The 19336-nt window shown below is 35.8% G+C and overlaps 2 protein-coding genes across 2 annotated transcripts; one reads left to right on the top strand and one right to left on the bottom strand.

Moving 5' to 3' along the window:
- Window positions 1-1945: 1945 nt before the first annotated feature.
- On the bottom strand, window positions 1946-7074 carry LOC121388324 (bolA-like protein 3). The gene is made up of 4 exons (XM_041519619.1): window positions 6978-7074; window positions 5598-5751; window positions 3375-3463; window positions 1946-2642 (listed from the first exon to the last, which is right to left on the bottom strand). The coding sequence occupies exons 1-4, from the start codon at window positions 7002-7004 to the stop codon at window positions 2577-2579; spliced, it is 336 nt and encodes a 111-aa protein (XP_041375553.1). The 5' UTR covers window positions 7005-7074; the 3' UTR covers window positions 1946-2576.
- A 193-nt stretch (window positions 7075-7267) lies between these two features.
- LOC121388688 (2,4-dienoyl-CoA reductase [(3E)-enoyl-CoA-producing], mitochondrial-like) lies at window positions 7268-19045 on the top strand. The gene is made up of 8 exons (XM_041520141.1): window positions 7268-7321; window positions 9008-9222; window positions 11286-11343; window positions 12700-12934; window positions 13941-14040; window positions 16835-16907; window positions 18087-18233; window positions 18810-19045. Exons 1-8 carry the CDS (start codon window positions 7274-7276, stop codon window positions 18930-18932), a joined length of 999 nt encoding a protein of 332 aa, XP_041376075.1. The 5' UTR covers window positions 7268-7273; the 3' UTR covers window positions 18933-19045.
- The last annotated feature ends 291 nt before the right edge of the window (window positions 19046-19336 follow it).

Genomic DNA, 19336 nt, shown 5'->3' with positions numbered 1-19336 from the left:
CTCCATCATGGTTCAGTTATGGTGATGCGATAGCTAGATTTGGTTTCCAACAATTAATGTAATTTTTATTTATTATCCATTTTTAGATAAATAAGGTCCTTAAATTCATGACGGTATGCCTTTAAACGACATACCAAAGTGTTTTAGAAATATGGGTATACTTATATTTTAAACTGGTTTTGTTATACCAATTTAGTTAAACCCGTTTAAAGTGTAAGTGTGAACACCACTATAGGCCATGGTATATACATGTATGCTATCTTGTCTATGGGATAGTGCATACAAGATCCCTTGCTACAAATGGTAAAAATTAAACCGGTTTCCTCTCTCAGACTTAACCAAATATTTGACATCCAATAGCGGATTATTAATAAACCAATGTGCACTAGTGGTGTCATTAAACAAAACAAACTTTTGTGGTAACATTGTTTAAATTTTATGACTTTTCATACAATACAAAATAATTATAATTTTGAATCACTTTTACACTTTTTAAAAATGTTCTTAACAGATTTTCATTCACTTAACTTTTATGGCACAGAAATGAAACTTTAAAAAAAAAATACACATGTATAACATACTGAGTTTGGCCAATGCAAAGTAAACTATTTATTTACGGATATTTCAAAAGCTGGGTTACAGAGATATGTAGCTTGTAGTGTAGTTTGGTATCTTGATATGTCCACTGAAACAGATTTTACTGTATGGTTGTTATTTATTAAAAAGTACTTCATTGTCCGTCCATTGTTATTGTTGTAACTGATAAAGAGGTGTTTTGTGAAATAAATTTCTTCTTTTTTTAATTAATATTATTGTGTTTTCTATTACTATTTTAAGTATAGCATGAGCAGTATTTTTATAAGGACATTCAAGGTAAACTACTGAAATATTGTATACCAGTATCTGGCAACAGATTTTCAAAGCTGTCTTAGCACTACGATATTGTAAAACAGTCATAAGCTGTGACATCACAATGGCACATGCCATAGCCAACAAGTTTTAGAATATTGTAGTGTTAAAATAGCTTCGAAAATCTAGGCCCTTGTCCTGCACAACGGACATTTTCTTGCAGAAAAACTAGTATAAACAAATGAAACTATTCATTGAAATGTTTATTTCCATCACATCTGTATACATTTTGTTTGTAATCATGTGTCTAAAGGACAACACCATTAACATAAACTTATTCTACGTGTATATGATAAAATAAAATAAAAAACACTTCATAAAAATCGGAAGCCATTAATGTCTGGGAGTGTTCTTTTCATAAATAATTATGTACCCGAATTAAAACTGCAGTCTCATGCATACATTTAATACTGAAGCATTTGGAATAGAATGGCATTGTTCTATTTAAATTGTCTTCAATCTCAAATTTAGGACACAAAAAAAAATATTGAGAATCATAACCATTGTACAGCTGTTAGAATATCCTGCTTCTTGAACTACAATGTACTAAAACATTGGTATGAGACATGTTAAAGGGACACACCCTAGTTTTTAAACACTACAGCATATTTTTCACTATTTGAGCAATTTATGATCACTGAAATCAAACATTACTTACATTTTATTGTTTAGATTATCCACTTCCGTACAACCGAAGTGTTTCAGTTCATCATCGTGTTTGTAATATCACAAAATGCTTTTTTTTCTTCATATTTTTGGAAACGCATGTGCGTCTGAGAAGTAACGGGTTATGGAGTCGAGTTCTAGTCTATTTTTAAAGGTATTTCAACATCGCAGACTCTGGTTTCACTCTGTTGTATCCAGATTTGTGTCCATTTTTGCTGGTTGAAAATTAGGGTTTAGGTGGAAAAATATGCCTTGGGTGTTTAAAAACTAGGGTCTGTCCCTTTAACTACAACACAGATTTATATACTCCACAAAATTAAGTGTCAGAAGATATTTTAGGCATTTTTTCTTTAAATAGGATGTTAAACACCCCCCCCCCCCCCCCCCCCCCCCCCAGCTTCTTCCATGTACTTAAATTTAATGACTGAAACAACAATTTATAGCTTATAAAATAGTATTGTTACAAACCGACATGTAACAAATTTTAGCCAAATGCGCTTTTCTGTAGCTTAAATGTATGAAAAACCTACAGTGTGCAAGAGGTTTACATATATCATGGGTCATCTTGTACAAAAACGATTTTTAAAAACCATCTGTGATCAAAACTTTCTCAAATATTACACGACACAATCAAAGAATTTCAACAAGTCCACTGGTCTTTAATTAATTTTGAATATATAATTTATTATGGCAAATTGTAAAGATCGTTATCTTTTAAGATGCACGAAAAGGAAGTGAAATTGCAGCTTTTGATACTCACAATTATTTTAAAAGTATATTAAAGTAATATTTTAAAACAATCCTGATGTAATCCATATTAATTAATAAGCATGTCATGGTACCCTTTCATACCATTGCCAACCACTACCGCATGGGGAAAAGTGTTGTCCAGAAGGAATATGACCAGCAACCCAAATCAAAAATACTCTCGTACATGTATAGTCAAACAGTGCCACTTGTAAAACAACTGAGACTGTGGTCTCATGTTTTTAAAACATAATTTAGCTTTCTGGTACTTTGGTTTTAATCTGAAGACCATGCATGTCTTTGATTTCATCAGCCAGGGCCTGAAAAAAAAGAAGAAGAGTTAAATGATGTATAGTAATTTAAAGTGTGGAATACTTTCTGGAACCGTGGATTAACCTTTTAAAATATTTATGTATACAAAGACAGTCTAATTTTTATAATATTGTTTAATATACTGTTTTTGTTTTACATGTGTACATATACATGTATGTACACTGTTTACACACGTTTAATAAAAACAGCCTTGTCAATTTAACTCTAATATAAATGTTCTGTCTAAAAATGTATTTACTTCAAATCTGGTTTTGAATATTTCATTTTAATTTTTTGTTTTTCCCCTTTAGATTTTCAAAACCATTTTCCAGTTCCCCATATAAGTCTGGAAGTAAGGTTACAGCTAAAGACATCTGTCATTTGTTGAGCATTTTTTAATGTACTATAGAATTGTTTTTATTTACTCCCCCCCCCCCCCCCCCCCCCCCCCCCCCCCCCCCCCCCCCCCCCCCCCCCTCCCCCACCCCCCCCCCCCCCCCCCCCCCCCACCCCCCCACCCCCCCCCCCCCCCCCCCACCCCCCCCCCCCCCCCCCCCCCCCCCCCCCCCCCCCCCCCCCCCCCCCCCCCCCCCCCCCCCCCCCCCCCCCCCTTTGGATTTTCAAAATCATTTCCCTTTTTCACTAATAAATCCTGAAGTAAAATTATAGCTAAAAACATCTTGTCATTTGTTTAGCATTTTTCAATGCACTATGGAACTCATTTCCATTGGTACACGTACCTCGTTGACTAATAGGTGTTGTTGTACTGTTCGCTTTCCCTTGAACTCCTTAGCTTCCACTGAGATCTGGTACATGGCACCACACCCTCCTTAAAATAACAACACCATTAATAACCACATTTATTATATAACATTTAGTGAAATATCTTAAAATATCAGTGAAATAAAAGTGTTATCAGTCACTCAGTGATGATAACACATTTTAGAGTGAAAATTTTATTATTTCACTCTGAAATGTGTCATCACTGTAGAAAGTGTTATCTTAACTAAGAAAGCCGGAACTATTTTGCTGCTGTCATTTTAAAAATGAAGGTAAATTGCCAAAGTTATATAATAAATAGAAAATTTCATATTTTTTGTCAAATATGATTTATATCTCATCAAGTGAAGTTTGCAATCATAATATCACACTCGCAACTCGTGAGATGTGACTGCTAACTTCAATCGATGAGATATAAATCATATTTGACAAAAAACATGAAATATCCTCTATTTAATATAGATTTTAGATGAACACAACTACACTTGTTACAAACATAAAAAGTCTCGTGCTACTCTTTACTCATTATTAACTAAAGGAGACATTCTCATTATGTGATTAGTGTGACATCTAAATCAGAACGACTTTAGTCTTGAATAAGTTTTGATATTTGTAGGGCCAACAAATCTCAAGTGATACCTCAGTGTGACTAATTGCAAAATAAGAATGCCCCTTAACATGTGGAGATCCTGCAGTCCTCAAAAAGCTTTGATTAAAGTGCTAAGACCTGCTTTCCATCAAGTCAAAAGTCCCATTGGTGTGGTTCTTACCACATGCTTTTAAATTTTGCATTGCGGTGTTCTCGTGATGTGGTTCCTTCCATATGAAATCATTACGTAATTAAGCCGGCATGGGATTTTTATAGATAATCATGTGAGTAATCTCTCAGAATGATGTATTTCATAGCTCAATTTTTTTTAAAATAAATGATTGACATTTTTCCCCACATGGCTAGCACAACCGCGTCAATGAACGACAACAATTCAAATCAGCTGAATTGATTTCTGCTGCCTGGCAGCAAACGTACATGTCCATTTGAATGATTGTATACATGTTATTGCAGTACATTTAGATTAAAACACATTATTATCCATATGGTTCAACATAACCGAGATACCGTAGACGCAAATATTTTCGCAGCTAAAATAATTCGCGATCGGGCTTTCATTTTACATTTTCGCGAGGAATTATTTTCGCGACTGTGTCCCCCAATAATAAAATCAAAATTACCCATATTTCATTTGCCAAACTTTTTTCAATGACGATTTCACGCACATACTTGGACGTGTTCGCCATGCTGTCAGCAAGACCTCAATGTTGTATGTATGTCTGATAAGACATTGTTATCAATGGAACACGCACATGCAATACAGAAAATTGAAAAAGACAAATATCAGAAGAAATAACTTTTAATTATTGATGGTACCCACAAACCTCCATTCACAGTTACAAAGAAAACAAACAAAACAGATTACATAACAACAGACTTACACCCAACTGTGTGTCACTTCGATCAAATTCACGTGACCATGCAGGTTTACAGAACCACCTGGCCTTGTGGATAATTTGGTGGTAAAGACAAAATGCATACAAAACTCAGTATAAATTTAACAGATACCTCTGACTGCTTGTCTTTTGTATCCATGAAAATACCAAATCATAAATAACTTCGCGCGTAATTAAATTTGCGGTGCTGTCAACATGTTCGCGATTTTCACGGTATATTTTATTCGCGAATATTTTTGCGTATACGGTAATAAAAATCATACAAAACGCATGTGTTGTAACAAGTGTAATGATGTAATTTTGGGAAAGCAATATCATAACATGGCATTGCTTCCCCAGTCCTAGTTCAGACTGCATATGAAATATGATGTCATTTTGTTGTGTCCTAGTTGTGATTGAAATTTTTTTAATTTATTCATAAAAAAAATTTAAAATTGTATTGATAATACCCGGTAAAGAAATTATTAGCATGTGTATTGTACTGATTTTATGAAACTCATGTCAGGATTCATGTGTTACATTCGCTCTTGCTCTGGCAATACAAAAATCCTGACATCGGTTTCGTAAAATCATTATGACATACAAGCTTGTATAATAATCTCTATATATATACCAAATGTATATCTTATAGTTCACTGGTTTAATAACTACTCATTTAGTTTAAAGCAATATTGTACCTGATATGTCTTCCACATTTATGGTCGTCGCTCCAGGAAATTTAGTTTTGAGAGTATTATGGATCTGTTTCTCCGCTGGAGTGAGCTCAGGTTCAGTCGTCTGGCCATAGCCACGCTGACCATGTCGGTTTCCAAACAGGGTCTGTCGGACAACCTGAAATTATGTTGACACTCTTACATAATACTTAAGTATCAGTATCTATAATTATACTTGACCGGCCTCGGTGACGACGTGTTAAGCCATCTGTCTACAGGCTGGTAGGTACTGGGTTCGGATCCCAGTCGAGGCATGGGATTTTCAATCTAGATACAGACTCCAAACCCTGAGTGACAGACCTGTCAACTGTCACGTTTTTTGTTCAAAATACCGCTCTGAAGTTCAAAATGGCAATTCTTTTGTCCCTAAAAATTATTTCTGCAAAAAAATATTTATCGAAATGTTGGGATTGTAGTACATTCAGAATAGTGTTTTAATTAGTGAAATGAATGCTCATGAATACTCAACTAACTTGTGTCGAAATATCCAGGGAAATATATCATGTCATTTGTGAAACCTATTGCTACCAGAGGCCTTAAAATATAGTGGCAAGACTTCTTTATTAATAAACAGTGAGGACAGTGTGAGAGGATTCACCCCCACAAGACTCCCTACCAAGGCATATAATGGTCTGGATGTGACCATGTTCCCCCAGCCCCTTAAAGTAAAAACTCAGCTTTAGGGTAAATGTCATGCCATGGAAGAACCACATAATACATTTACTGGTTGACAGCTCTGCATCAATGTAATTTCTGCACATAAGGATGCCAAACCTTTAAAAATTGCGCTAGTATCGAAAAATGGAGTCGTTGACAACCAGTTGACAACCATGTAAAACCGGCCATGTGTATCATGTATGCATTTCAAACATATCCCATAATGATTCGTTTAACACTTGTTGTTATCTTCATATATTTACATGTTGAATGTTTACAGACGACACATTTTTCACAGTGGAGTACCGTGATGCCCCTCCCTCACTCCCCGCCCAACACACACACACATACACCAACACACGCACCCACTGCCGGGACCCACCCACGTTAACGGTTAATTCAATGTCATTTTATGACCGAGATGAATTGGTGTTTTACTGAAAATACCAATATCTTAAAATAAAATTGACGTGTATCAAAAAAATGCGTCAAATTTAACATAAATCATTTTATGTCCTGTAAACGGACCGGACCCAACTAGTTAGTCCAAGGAGTCGAGGACCAAACTACAGACTGTGACGGAGAAAAGTGTACGTGCGTTTGATTTTAGGGTTTCATGGATAACGCATCATAAGAGTCCGATGGCGTCACGAATTTAAACTATTCACCTAAACAAGTGGCGCTCACCTGTCTACCCACAAAATGTCTAAACATGCTACTGCACTGCCAATGTGATGGGTTTTCCTGACGTGTTAGTCACTGATGCGGATGCCAAAAGGGGACCATCCATTGCATCAATACTTTAACTATTATTCATTTTACTGAATGTTATTTCACGGCGTGTGACGCACCTTGCTCTGAAATATTAATTAAAATAAATTTAATCTTAGCCAAGCTTTTTAATCCAAACAAAATTTACAAAAATGGAACATTATTGTATATTGCAAATGCCTCCCTAGAAGTAACATACGGGAATTTTCAAGATGTCAGCCCTCAGTAGAAATTTGGTTGTTTTAAAAATATTGGAAAAGGTTTTTTTTGTAAACATTTAGTATTCGGACATGTTATCATTTGTGTGATATGACCTTGCATTTATTAATTTTAGAGATTAATGGTGTTGTCATAAATTGCGTCCTGAAACATTGCCTTGTATACAAAGGTCAAAGACTACGCAAATGGTGGCGGTGTATTTTCCATTCTTAGATGTTGGAGCACCAACCACGTCGTAGTCTTCAAAACCCCAAATCACTAGATTAATACAGACTTTTAGAAATGAACGTTTTGCTTAATGGTGTAGTGAAAGTTAAAAGTTTGTTTTGTTTATCAACACCACTATTGCACATTGATTAATTAATCATCGGCCATTAGAAGGAAGGAAATGTTTTATTTAACAATGCATTCAACACATTTTATTTACGGTTACATGGCGTCAAACATATGATTAAGGATCACACAGATATTGAGAGAGGAAACCCACTGTCACCACTTCATGGGCTACTCTTTTTGATTAGCAGCAATGGATCTTTTATATGCACCATCCCACAGACAGGATTTTACATACCACAGCCTTTGTTACTCCAGTTGTGGAGTACTGGATGGATAGAGAAATAGCCCAATGGGCCCACCCACGGGGATCGATCCTAGATTGATCGCGCAGCAGATGAGCACTGTACCACTGAGCTATGTCCCGCCCCAGCTATTGGATGTCAAACATTTGTTAATTATGACTTGTAGTCATCAGAGGAAACCTGCTACATTTTTCCATTAGCAGCAAGGGATCTTTTATATGCACTTTCCCACAGACAGGAAAGCACATACCACAACTTTTGACCAGTTGTGGTATACTATTTTTCTATTTTCTAAATTACAACGAATATGTCACCAGTGTTTTAAATGTTGAGCATTGGCTGGAATGAGAAAGAGCCCAATGGGCCCACCGACAGGGATCGATCCTAGATCGATCACACAGCAGACAAGCGCTGTACCACTGAGTAATTATAATTTGTCATTGGAGGAAACCCACTACATTTTACCATAAGCAGCAAGGGATTTTTTTATATGCACTTTTCCACAGACAGGAAAGCACATACCACAGCCTATGACCAGTTGTGGTGCACTGGTTGGAACGAAAAAAACTTGATCAGTTGAATGGATCCGCCGAGGTGGTTTGATCTTGCGATGTAAACACCTCAGGTGAACACTCAACTGACTGAGCTAAATGTGACCCTTGGTGTAATGAATTATGTAGGCTGCAGCATGACTAAGATGAGTGTATTTTTTAAGTATGGTAGATTATTTTTATATTTTCTAAATTACAACGAATATGTCACCAGTATTTTTAAAGGGAGGGACATAGCTCAGTGGTACAGCGTCGCCTAATGTGCATCCGATCTTTGATCAATCCCCATCGGTGGGCCCATTGGGCTATTCCTCATTCCAGCTAGTGCTCCACAACTGGTGTAACAAAGCTGTGGTATGTACTATCCTGTCTGTGAGATGGTGCATATAAAAGATCCCTTGCTGCTAATCGGAAAGAGTAACCCATGAAGTGGCTACAGCGGGTTTCCTCTTTCAATATCTGTGTGGTTTTTAACCATATGTCTGACGCCATATAACGGTAAATAAAATGTGTTGAGTGCGTCGTTAAATAAAACATTTCTTTCTTTTTTTCCTTCCAGTATTTTAAATGCATTTCTGTTGGTTTTATTATTCAACAGGTCATGAAACCTTTACCCTGTACAGGTAGTTCAGTTCGACAGTGCAGTTCCAGTGAAGAACATGCCAAGTTTTTCCCACCAGAGTTGTCTCCCATGCTTCCTGCTGGAACATTCAAAAACAAAACTGCATTTTTAACCGGAGGAGGCACTGGGCTTGGTCGGGGCATGGCACAGTTCCTGTCCCACCTTGGTGCCAGGGTCATCATTGCTAGCAGGTGAGTGACACAAATTAATGTATCATCAACGTCCCTAACTGCGTTATGCTTCAAATTCCGTTCACTATGTTTTCTCGTTCACGGTTCGCGCAATCAACATCCGATTTGTTGTCATCGGCATGTCGTTCATTTATGAGGTTTTTTTTCACAGTTCAGGAACATTTTTATAAACAATAAAGTGTAGAAAAGTAAGTATCTAAATACAAAACGTTACAAACCAATTTTACCAAGTCGTTTTTGTTTATTCCTTAAAATTACCGATATCGGGTCCACATGACTCGTAGAAATTGACTTAAAATGGAGAAAGATGAATTAACATTCGGTGCGTGTCACATGACCTCACACGTGCCAGATCAACAAGGCCAAAAAATTTAAATTTTAAGATTTTTAAGACTCATGTTGTAAGAATTTGTTTTCAATTATTATATTCGATCTGCAAAAGGTATGCTACATTTTTGTGCCGCTATTGTTGTGAATAGTATTCATAATCCATTCATAACAGTTGTAAATAATTTTGAATATATAAATTGTGTTAATTTAGAATCAATTCATTTAAAAAATGATATTTTACAAACTATTCGCAGGTATGAATGTAATGCCTATCAGTATTGACATCAAGTGTGAGCGATGTGTGTTGATAAAACATGGACCGGACCAGAACGCTTGACAAATTGAAGTTTTCCTTTAAATTTTTTTAAATAAATTAATTGTTCGGCAACTGTGCATAATTAAGAAACATATATTTTTTCATGTAGTTGCCTTAAAAATGGAAAATAATGAACTGCACATGCGCAGTACGATGCTTTTTGGAAACGCATGCGCCTGAACGCAGTTAGAAACGTCGCACCCTTTCCTGTTTACCGGAGGGTGTTTCACTTTTATTTATTATAATGAATTTGTTTTACGTCCACATTGTTGATTTTTTACGTTACTTGATTGCAATTTATTTTGTTTCACGTATTGTAGCTGAAAAATGTAGAATATTATTTCCGTAAATATCGTATTTTTGTCGTTAGGTGAACACAGTTTGGGATGTCGATGGTATATATACTGTAGATCCTGAAATTAATTAATGTGATCATAATTAATACGAAAAATATGAACCAGTGCTAGCTTGCATTATTAAATTGACGCATTTATTGCTTATACTTTTCTCTGTATCACATGTTATTCAAGTACTAGTATATATATATATATTTTTTTTTTTAAAGTTCAGGGTACGTAATAAAGTATAAGGGATCATCTCTAAATTTCATCACTTCTCCCTAAACGAATAGCCCTCTAATAGTTTTCAACCCTCCTCCCCCCCCCCCCCCCCAAATGAATTTAGTCAGGGGAAAAGGTGTTGAAATGTTTTGTTCAAAGAAGTTCAAAGCACGCCAATTTCAAATAAAATCAGTTGTATTCGTATGTATTTTGTATTGTAAACATTTGGCTATAGAAAGAACACTGTTGTGCAATGATGATGGTGATTACATAATGTAATGATTGTATGGGTATGTGACATAATGGCTGATGGAATTCCCAAGAAGCAAACCATGGTCGACGAGTTTATTTACAATTTTTAATAGTCATCCTGCAACTCCTGTAACAGAGTGTATGTGTTTAAATAACATCCCGGCACATTTTTGTTTCACCTAACAAAGTTGGAAGACAAGATGTAAGTGTCACTGCTATCATTGTCAGCAATTTTGTGTTACGTTTTCATGTTCAGCACCATTTCTCATAATACAAACTAAATTCCTTAATATATCTGTTGTTTTAATTTAATTTCAGTGCATTATTGGGTTTTCTTTTAAAGCAACATAAAATTAAGTTTGATTTGATCATATATGAATTTCAAACAAAATGTATCATTAATTTATTATACATATTAATTTTTTGTTAATAAATTTCACGGTTGAGAAAATAATTCATAATAGTTTTACCAGAGTTTTGTATGGTACATATGATATTCAGTTACTCAGTATTCTTATTTGGATAATGCACAGACATGTACATGTATAACACATTTGTTTGCATATCGCTAACATCAAAGTTCTTTTTATTATTATGCTTGACAGAAAACTGCCAGTTCTAGAACAAACTGCAAAAGAAATCAGCCAAGAAACTGGAAACAAAGTAATCACACATTATATTAAATATGTTGTATCATAGTTGCATAATGGCCAACGTCATGTATTAAAGTTGCAGATACTAGTTTGAACCCGTGAAAATAGACATTAAGTTTGGTTAATCTACAAACCTATAACACATCTCAATAAAGTTACAAAAGAATGAAACGAGAATCTGATGATGAAATGGGAAATGCCCTCTAAAAATAAACTAATGTTTCATCTCCATAACCATTACTTTTTAGAGGTATGTGCATTTTTAGAATGATGAAAAATATATTTCATGGCATTACAAACACGAGAATGACCATAAACAACTTTGGATGTTTAGAAAAGGATATTCTAAAGAATAAAATATAAGTAACGTTTGATTTCAGTGATTAAAAATGGCTTCAATTTTGAAAAATATGCCTTGGTGTTTAAAAACTATGGTCTGTTACTTTAAAGTTTTCTTTTAAAATGCCAAGAGAAAACCTTAAATAACTTGCCCATAATCAATTATAATTAAATAATTTAATTTACTAATTGAATTTTGTTTTATTTTAGTAAATGTGTGGAAATCTTTAGAGGGTAATTGAAAAGTTAACGTGTTTTGATAGATATGTGATACATACGTGTACATTTTTTAGTTTCATTACTCTATATTTTCATCGAGAATCCTCGAGGAATTTATTACAGTTTTGATATTTTTTAGTTTATTATACAGACAATAATGTGTGATAGTTTAATTTGTAATTGTTTATTACAAATAATTGTAAAAACAAAGAAGGCAAAATATGGCATTGCAACTGTGGTAATGGACCTTTAATTATTTCTTGTAATTAGTATATTTATTGCTACACACTGGTATCTTAATTGGTCATGTTTTAAATTCAAACCTGCAGTCTACATGTACATCATTTCAAACTAATTTTTATTTATATTCTACATACAAACGTATAGTTTATATTTAAACACCCCTGCACGTGCTGTAACCTCACCGTGGTGCAGGGGTGTAACATTCTCTTTGAGAATGGCCAATACAGCACAAATTGAAGTTTAGAGTAAAAGTCAGTATCTTATCTGTGATGTTTGTATTTGTACTTTTTCACAGTTCTTTACACTATTTTTATTTATATCTTGAATTTTTCTGTTGATGTTGATCATCACCTTGTTTGTTTCCATTACCATAGTTTGACACCCGGTGGCCAATGTATTTTTCGTGCTGGGGTGTCGTTAAACATTCATTCATTCATTATATTTAAACATTTCATATTATTATTTTATTTTTATTTTTTTAAAGTGTTTTTTACAGTCCTAATTAAAATATTTCACTGAAATTCAGACACAATGTCTCTGTTATTATTATCTTATATGCTTGCAGGTGATACCACTGGCTATGGATGTTCGCGATCCCAATGTTGTGAAGGCAACATTTGACAGAGTAGAACAAGAGTTCGGTTTGCCTAATATCATCATCAACAACGCTGCTGGAAATTTTGTATCCCCATCTGAGAGGCTGTCGCCGAATGCATGGAAGACTGTGGTTGACATTGTGCTTAATGGGACAGCTTTTGTGACTCTTGATGTTGGCAAGAGACTAATAAAAGAAGGAAAAGGTACGTTGTACATGTAGGTGGTGTGTTTCAACACAATCTTATTCAAAGGTACGTTGTACATGTAGGTGGTGTGTTTCAACACAATCTTATTCAAAGGTACGTTGTACATGTAGGTGGTGTGTTTCAACACAATCTTATTCAAAGGTACGTTGTACATGTAGGTGGTGTGTTTCAACACAATCTTATTCAAAGGTACGTTGTACATGTAGGTGGTGTGTTTCAACACAATCTTATTCAAAGGTACGTTGTACATGTAGGTGGTGTGTTTCAACACAATCTTATTCAAAGGTACGTTGTACATGTAGGTGGTGTGTTTCAACACAATCTTATTCAAAGGTACGTTGTACATGTAGGTGGTGTGTTTCAACACCATCTTTTTAAAAGGTACGTTGTACATGTAGGTGGTGTGTTTCAACACAATCTTATTAAAAGGTACGTTGTACATGTAGGTGGTGTGTTTCAACACAATCTTATACGTTGTACATGTAGGTGGTGTGTTTCAACACAATCTTATTAAAAGAAAGATATTACTTAAAGCCAGATCTGAGCAGCAAGGGACAGGTCGTAGCCCAGTGGTAAAGCGTTCACTTGATGCGATTGGTCTCGGATCATTTCCCGTCAGTGGACCCACTGGGCTATTTCTTGTTCCAGCCAGTGCTCCACAACTGGTGTAACAAAGGCTAATGACGTCATTAGCTTTCTGGGTGTTATTTTCATTTCATACCGGAAAAATAATGTAATTAACCAATCATAATACAGAACACATGTACTTGCCATCAGTTTACAATGTACGTGTATGTTACACCAGTGTATGATAAAGATTTTTATTTCTCCAGTTAGGAGTTCTCACTGGGATAAAAAAAAAAGTGTAATGTGTTATAATATGCTAACTTTACTCTTGTCGCAAATCATTTGAAACAGTGTCTGTGGTTTAAGTTTCGATTTGTATGGATCCTAGAGGTTTTAAATATTATGTTTTTATTAATTTTGCTTTCTTTATCTTCAGGTGCTGTTTTCTTGAATATATCAACAGACTATGCTGAAACTGGGTCAGGCTTTGTTGCTCCAAGTTCAGCTGCTAAAGCAGGGGTTGAAACTTTGACAAAGTAACTTTACGGCATTACATTATAAGTCACTAACCTAACAGTGTTTCTGCCAGAAAGAACTTTTTGGGTGTAGCGCTATGGAATTGAATGCAAACACAGTAAACAGAGGATATGGGAGACCTCTCCCAGAAAGAAAATGTGTTAAGTTTAGGGTTAGGGTTAAGAAAATCATACAGTAATGATAAACGAGTCATTCATTTTGTCAAAAGGTTAACTTTAAAAAATAAAAGCTGCCAAAAAAGTTGGGTATGGCGCCATACTCATTTTACGCTCTGGCAGAAACCTGAACTAATGATGTTGAGAAAAAAAGAAGTTTGTTTTGTTTAACGACACCACTAGAGCACATTGATTTATTAATCATCAGCTATTGGATGTTAAACATTTGGTAATTTTGAGTCTTAATTAGAGAGGAAACCCGCTACATTTTTTCATTAGTAGCAAGGGATCTTTTATATGCACCATCCCACAAACAGGATAGCACATACCACGGTCTTTGATATACCAGTCGTGGTACACTGGCTGAAATGAGAAATAGCCCAATGAGTCCATCAATCAAGCGAGTGCTTTACCACTGGACTACGTCCCGCCCCTAATGACGTTGAATTGTTATTGTTAGTCAATATATTTAAAAAAAATGGACGGGACTATATGTTTTGTCTCTGTCCTTCACTGTCTGTCTGTCTGCCCGTCTGTCCCACATATAGTTTTCCAGAACGTTTTTTCAGCAGTGCATCAGGATACTCAGCTGAAATGTTGTATATAGCTTTATCATAAATAATTACAGATGAAGTTTGACTTCCATGGCGATTTACCCATTTTTAACGAGTTATGATTGGATCAAGTTTGACTTTCCTGGGAATTTGAACCGGCCTAGGTGGTGTCGTGGTTAGGCCATCGGTCTACAGGCTGGTAGGTACTGGGTTCGGATCCCAGTCGAGGCATGGGATTTTTAATCCAGATACTGACTTCAAACCCTGAGTGAGTGCTCCGCAAGGCTCAATGGGTAGGTGTAAACCACTTGCACCGACCAGTGATCCATAACTGGTTCAACAAAGGCCATGGTTTGTGCTATCCTGCCTGTGGGAAGCGCAAATAAAAGATCCCTTGCTGCCAATCGGAAGAGTAGCCCATGTAGTGGCGACAGCAGGTTTCCTCTCAAAATCTGTGTGGTCCTGAACCATATGTCTGATGCCATATAACCGTAAATAAAATGTGTTGAGTGCGTCGTTAAATAAAACACTTCTTTCTTTCTTTTCAAACCCTGAGTGAGTGCTCCGCAAGGCTCAATGGGTAGGTATAAACCACTTGCACTGACCAGTGATCCATAACTGGTTCAACAAAGGCCATGGTTTGTGCTATCCTGCCTGTGGGAAGCTCAAATAAAGATCCCTTGCTGCCTGTCGTAAAAGAGTAGCCTATGTGGCGACAGCGGATTTCCTCTAAAAAACAGTGTCAGAATGACCATATGTTTGACGTCCAATAGCCGATGATAAGATAAAATATCAATGTGCTCTAGTGGCATCGTTAAATAAAACAAACTTTATTTATTTATTTCATGGGAATTTATTCAAGGGCCATAACTCTGGTATTTATCCATGTTTGACAGAGTTGTGACCTTTGAAATAAGGGTGTCAGATGGGGACATGTATTGCTTTTGCAATATTCTCAGGATGCTTGGTATTTATGGGGTTTTTTGGTTGTGGTGGGGGTTGTTGTATAATTTAACGGAACAAGGTAAGAAAGAATCCAAAGAGGAATCCCATCAATATATACTTTGTGTTTTTATTAGGATTTGTTGCTTCAAGCTCTGCTAAAGCCGGGATGGAAACTTTGACAAAGTAACTTTTCTGCATTACATTATCAGTCTCCTACCTGTAGTGGACGTAGGAATGAACTGTTTCTGTTTTTTAAGTCACAAATGATGTCCCAGTAGTGTTGGTCAATATCAATCTAATTAAAATTAGCTCCACTATTACATGTGGATCTAACAGCAGCCAGTTGGAGCTCATGTCCACCAATCAAAACCTTACTTGCAGAATCATGTCAGTGATTTAAAAATAATTTGAAAACATTCCAAATAATCCTGAGGTATACGACATATTTCGTGTGAATTACGAATGCCTTAAAACGTTTTATTTTATAAAATAAATAATTTGTAATGTAAAACTGAAGACTGATTTAGTTGGGTTTTTTATAAATAAATAACTAATTTTTAATGTACAATTGAAGACTGATAACCCATCCCGTACGTATTGGTAATGGTTCGCTGTACTGTGGCCACTAAAATAGACTCGCCTGATATTTTTAGAATTTGTATGCTCCCAAATAACGTTATAAAAGGCGAAGTGTGATTGGTCAGTATTTAAATTATTATTTACAGACGAAATGTTACCTGGACATTGGAGATTAAAATTAGTTCTACTGGTCTAAATAAGGCATTCGTAATTCACATGAAACATATTGTATACCCTCAGAATAATTCGGAATGTTTTCAAATTATTTTCAAATCACTGGCATGATTCTGCAAGTGAAGGTTTTGATTGATGGACATGAGCTCCAACTGGCTGCTGTTAGATCCACATGTAATAGTGGAGCTAATTTTAATTAGATTGGGTCAATATACATATATATATATATTTTTTTTTTTTTATTAAATGTTTTTTTTTTTTTTTTAAATAAAAATAATTTAACTACAAAAGGCAAGAAAGAATCTTTTAAAAATCCCATCAATTACATGTATATTCCTTATGTTTTTATTAAATACCATATTTAATATTATGTTTTGTTATTTCAGGTCACTGAATGCCGAATGGTCACGTTATGGAATGAGGTTCAACTGTATTTCTCCAGGACCAATAAGAACCAAGGTAACAATGCAGTTATTAGTTCCCTACTGGTCCAATCAGAGAGGACTATATAGGTTTTGTCTCTGTCTATCCCACATATTTTTTTTTCAGACTCTTTTTGTTTTTCATTGTCTGAAGATGTTGAGCTGAACTGTTTTGTATAGCGAGGCAAGCAATTTTATTTTTTAGCTTTAAGTGACAGCATGTCACAAGCTGAAGCACAATTATTATTAGTCCCCTGCAAGTCCAACCGGAAAATGTTGTTGAGCCTTCGAAGAAGTCAAGACCGTTTACTTTTCCAGATGGTTTAGAATTTGATACTCACTTGTCCAGGTCATAAAATATAATTACTCTTCCCGTATGCAATTCAGCACCGACAACACATAGGTTAATTTCTTGGCGTTGTTAACATTACATACATAAACTGTTTCTCTACCAATACAAATGTGTTACCAGAGTACCCATGCTAAACAAAATTTCCCTTTCTAATAAAGAACAATCATTTCATTAATTAGACAGCACCTTCTCCGGTGGATACAGTATCATCAGTAGTTGGTCTAAAACAAACTGTTCATCCATCCCATTGCAAATATTTCACATAATTAGAATTGAATCATTACCACAACTGTATAAAAGTTAGAATTGAATTCCGGTTACTACTACTTTTAACGCGGACTGGTATTGCATCGATGCGTGCGAACATCAGTACGAAAAATGAAATCCGGAAGTAAATTTATCTAGTGGACGCTGCTGAAATGCGGAATGACTATAATTGCTTGCAATTGCACAAGTGCGCGCGAACATCGATGCAATTCCTTATGAGAAAATGAAACGCGGAAGTCCGGATTGCATTGCCTGGTTTACATTTGGAATCGAAACTACCGTTACCTTGAAACTTTTGTCGAGAACGAAACACCGTTCTCGACTTTTCTTACATGTGGTAACCTCCCGGAAACCTGAATAACTGTTCTCAACTTATTTCGATGCCTGGTTTCCTCTCTCAATATCTGTGCGTGGTCCTTAACCTTATGTCTAATGCCATATAACAGTCAATAAAATGTATTGAGTGCATCGTTAAATAAAACATTTCCTTCCTTCCTTCCCCCATTATTGGTTGGAATAATTCTAATCATTGCTAAAAGTCAAAGATCTGGTAGATGATGTTTTCAGAAATAGTTTTGATATTTTGTTGCACTGCAGGGTGCCTTCGATCGTCTTGATCCAGGAGGGAAGTTTATTCGAGAGTTCACAAAACGGATACCAGCTGGTCGTACAGGGGAAGTAGCAGAACTCTGTAACCTGGCAGTGTACCTCGTCAGCGACTATTCAAACTGGATATCTGGGCAGGTAATTTCAGTGTTGTATTTATATCCATGAACAGACTTATGAGAAATGACAGTTTATCAGCTGTATTTCCTTCAACACATATTTCATTTTCTTCTTTTCTGTATGTTTAAAAACAAAAACAATAACAAACATTAAAATAAAAACTGATGGACCAACCCTTAATTTTATTTAAAAGAAAAGCAGCTCCACCGCTAGGCTTTTGATGTTACGAATACAAGTGACTGTTAAATTCATGTCATACAATTAAGGTTAAACAAAGTCTATAATGGGGTTTTTTAAATGTTAAATGGAATTTGATATATTTTTGGGGTTCTGAATTACATATTCTTTTTTATAACCGGCCTCAGTGGCGTCGTGGTTAGGCCATCGGTCTACAGGCTGGTAGATACTGGGTTCGGATCCTAGTCGAGGCATGCAAATAAAAGATCCCTTGCTGCTAATCGGAAAGAGTAGCTCATGTAGTGGCGACAGCGGGTTTCCTCTCAAAATCTGCGTGGTACTTAACCATATGTCTGACGCCATAAAATGTGTTGAGTGTGTCTTTAAATAAAACATTTCTTTTTTCCTTTTTTTAAGATAATCCGGATCAATGGTGGTGAATTTCCGAGTGGATCAGGAATGTTCAATCCACTAAAACAAGTAACTAAAGAACAGTGGGATGTCATGGAAGCCATGATCAGATCGGTTAAAGGATCCTGATTGGATGTTCATTATTCTTACGTTGTCCGTGATTGGACAGATTAGCATGCACAATACTTTTCATTGGTCAGGATGAAATTCTACAGCCAATGATAGAATGAAGAACTGCATTCCGTATATGAGATTTATATTTGATTTTTGTGACTGGCCTCGGTGGTGTTGTGGTTAAGCCATCGGACATAAGGATGGTAGGTACAGGGTTTGCAGCCCGGTACCAGCTCCCATCCAGAGCAAGTTTTAACAACTCAGTGGGTAGGTGTAAGACCACAACACCCTCTTCTCTCTCACTATAACAACTAACAACTAAACCACAGTCCTGGGCAGACAGCCCAGATAGCTGAGGTGTGTGCCCAGGACAGCGTGCTTGAACCTTAATTGGATATAAGCACGAAAATAAGTTGAAA

The sequence above is a fragment of the Gigantopelta aegis genome, chromosome 14 (genome assembly GCF_016097555.1).
Source record: "Gigantopelta aegis isolate Gae_Host chromosome 14, Gae_host_genome, whole genome shotgun sequence".
Lineage (NCBI taxonomy): Eukaryota > Metazoa > Mollusca > Gastropoda > Neomphalida > Peltospiridae > Gigantopelta > Gigantopelta aegis.
This window is presented reverse-complemented; position numbering and strand designations above follow the sequence as displayed.

Coding starts and splice junctions, on each gene's coding strand:
- LOC121388324 (XM_041519619.1), bottom strand. CDS start 7,004: ATGTTTAGACATTTTGTGGGTAGACAG. Junction 3,464..5,597: donor AAATGTGGAAGACATATCAG/GTACAATATTGC, acceptor TGTTATTTTAAG/GAGGGTGTGGTGCCATGTAC. Junction 2,643..3,374: donor AACACCTATTAGTCAACGAG/GTACGTGTACCA, acceptor CTTTTTTTTCAG/GCCCTGGCTGATGAAATCAA.
- LOC121388688 (XM_041520141.1), top strand. CDS start 7,274: ATGTCAGCCCTCAGTAGAAATTTGGTTGTTTTAAAAATATTGGAAAAG. Junction 7,322..9,007: donor TTTTAAAAATATTGGAAAAG/GTTTTTTTTGTA, acceptor ATTATTCAACAG/GTCATGAAACCTTTACCCTG. Junction 14,041..16,834: donor GGGGTTGAAACTTTGACAAA/GTAACTTTACGG, acceptor TTGTTATTTCAG/GTCACTGAATGCCGAATGGT.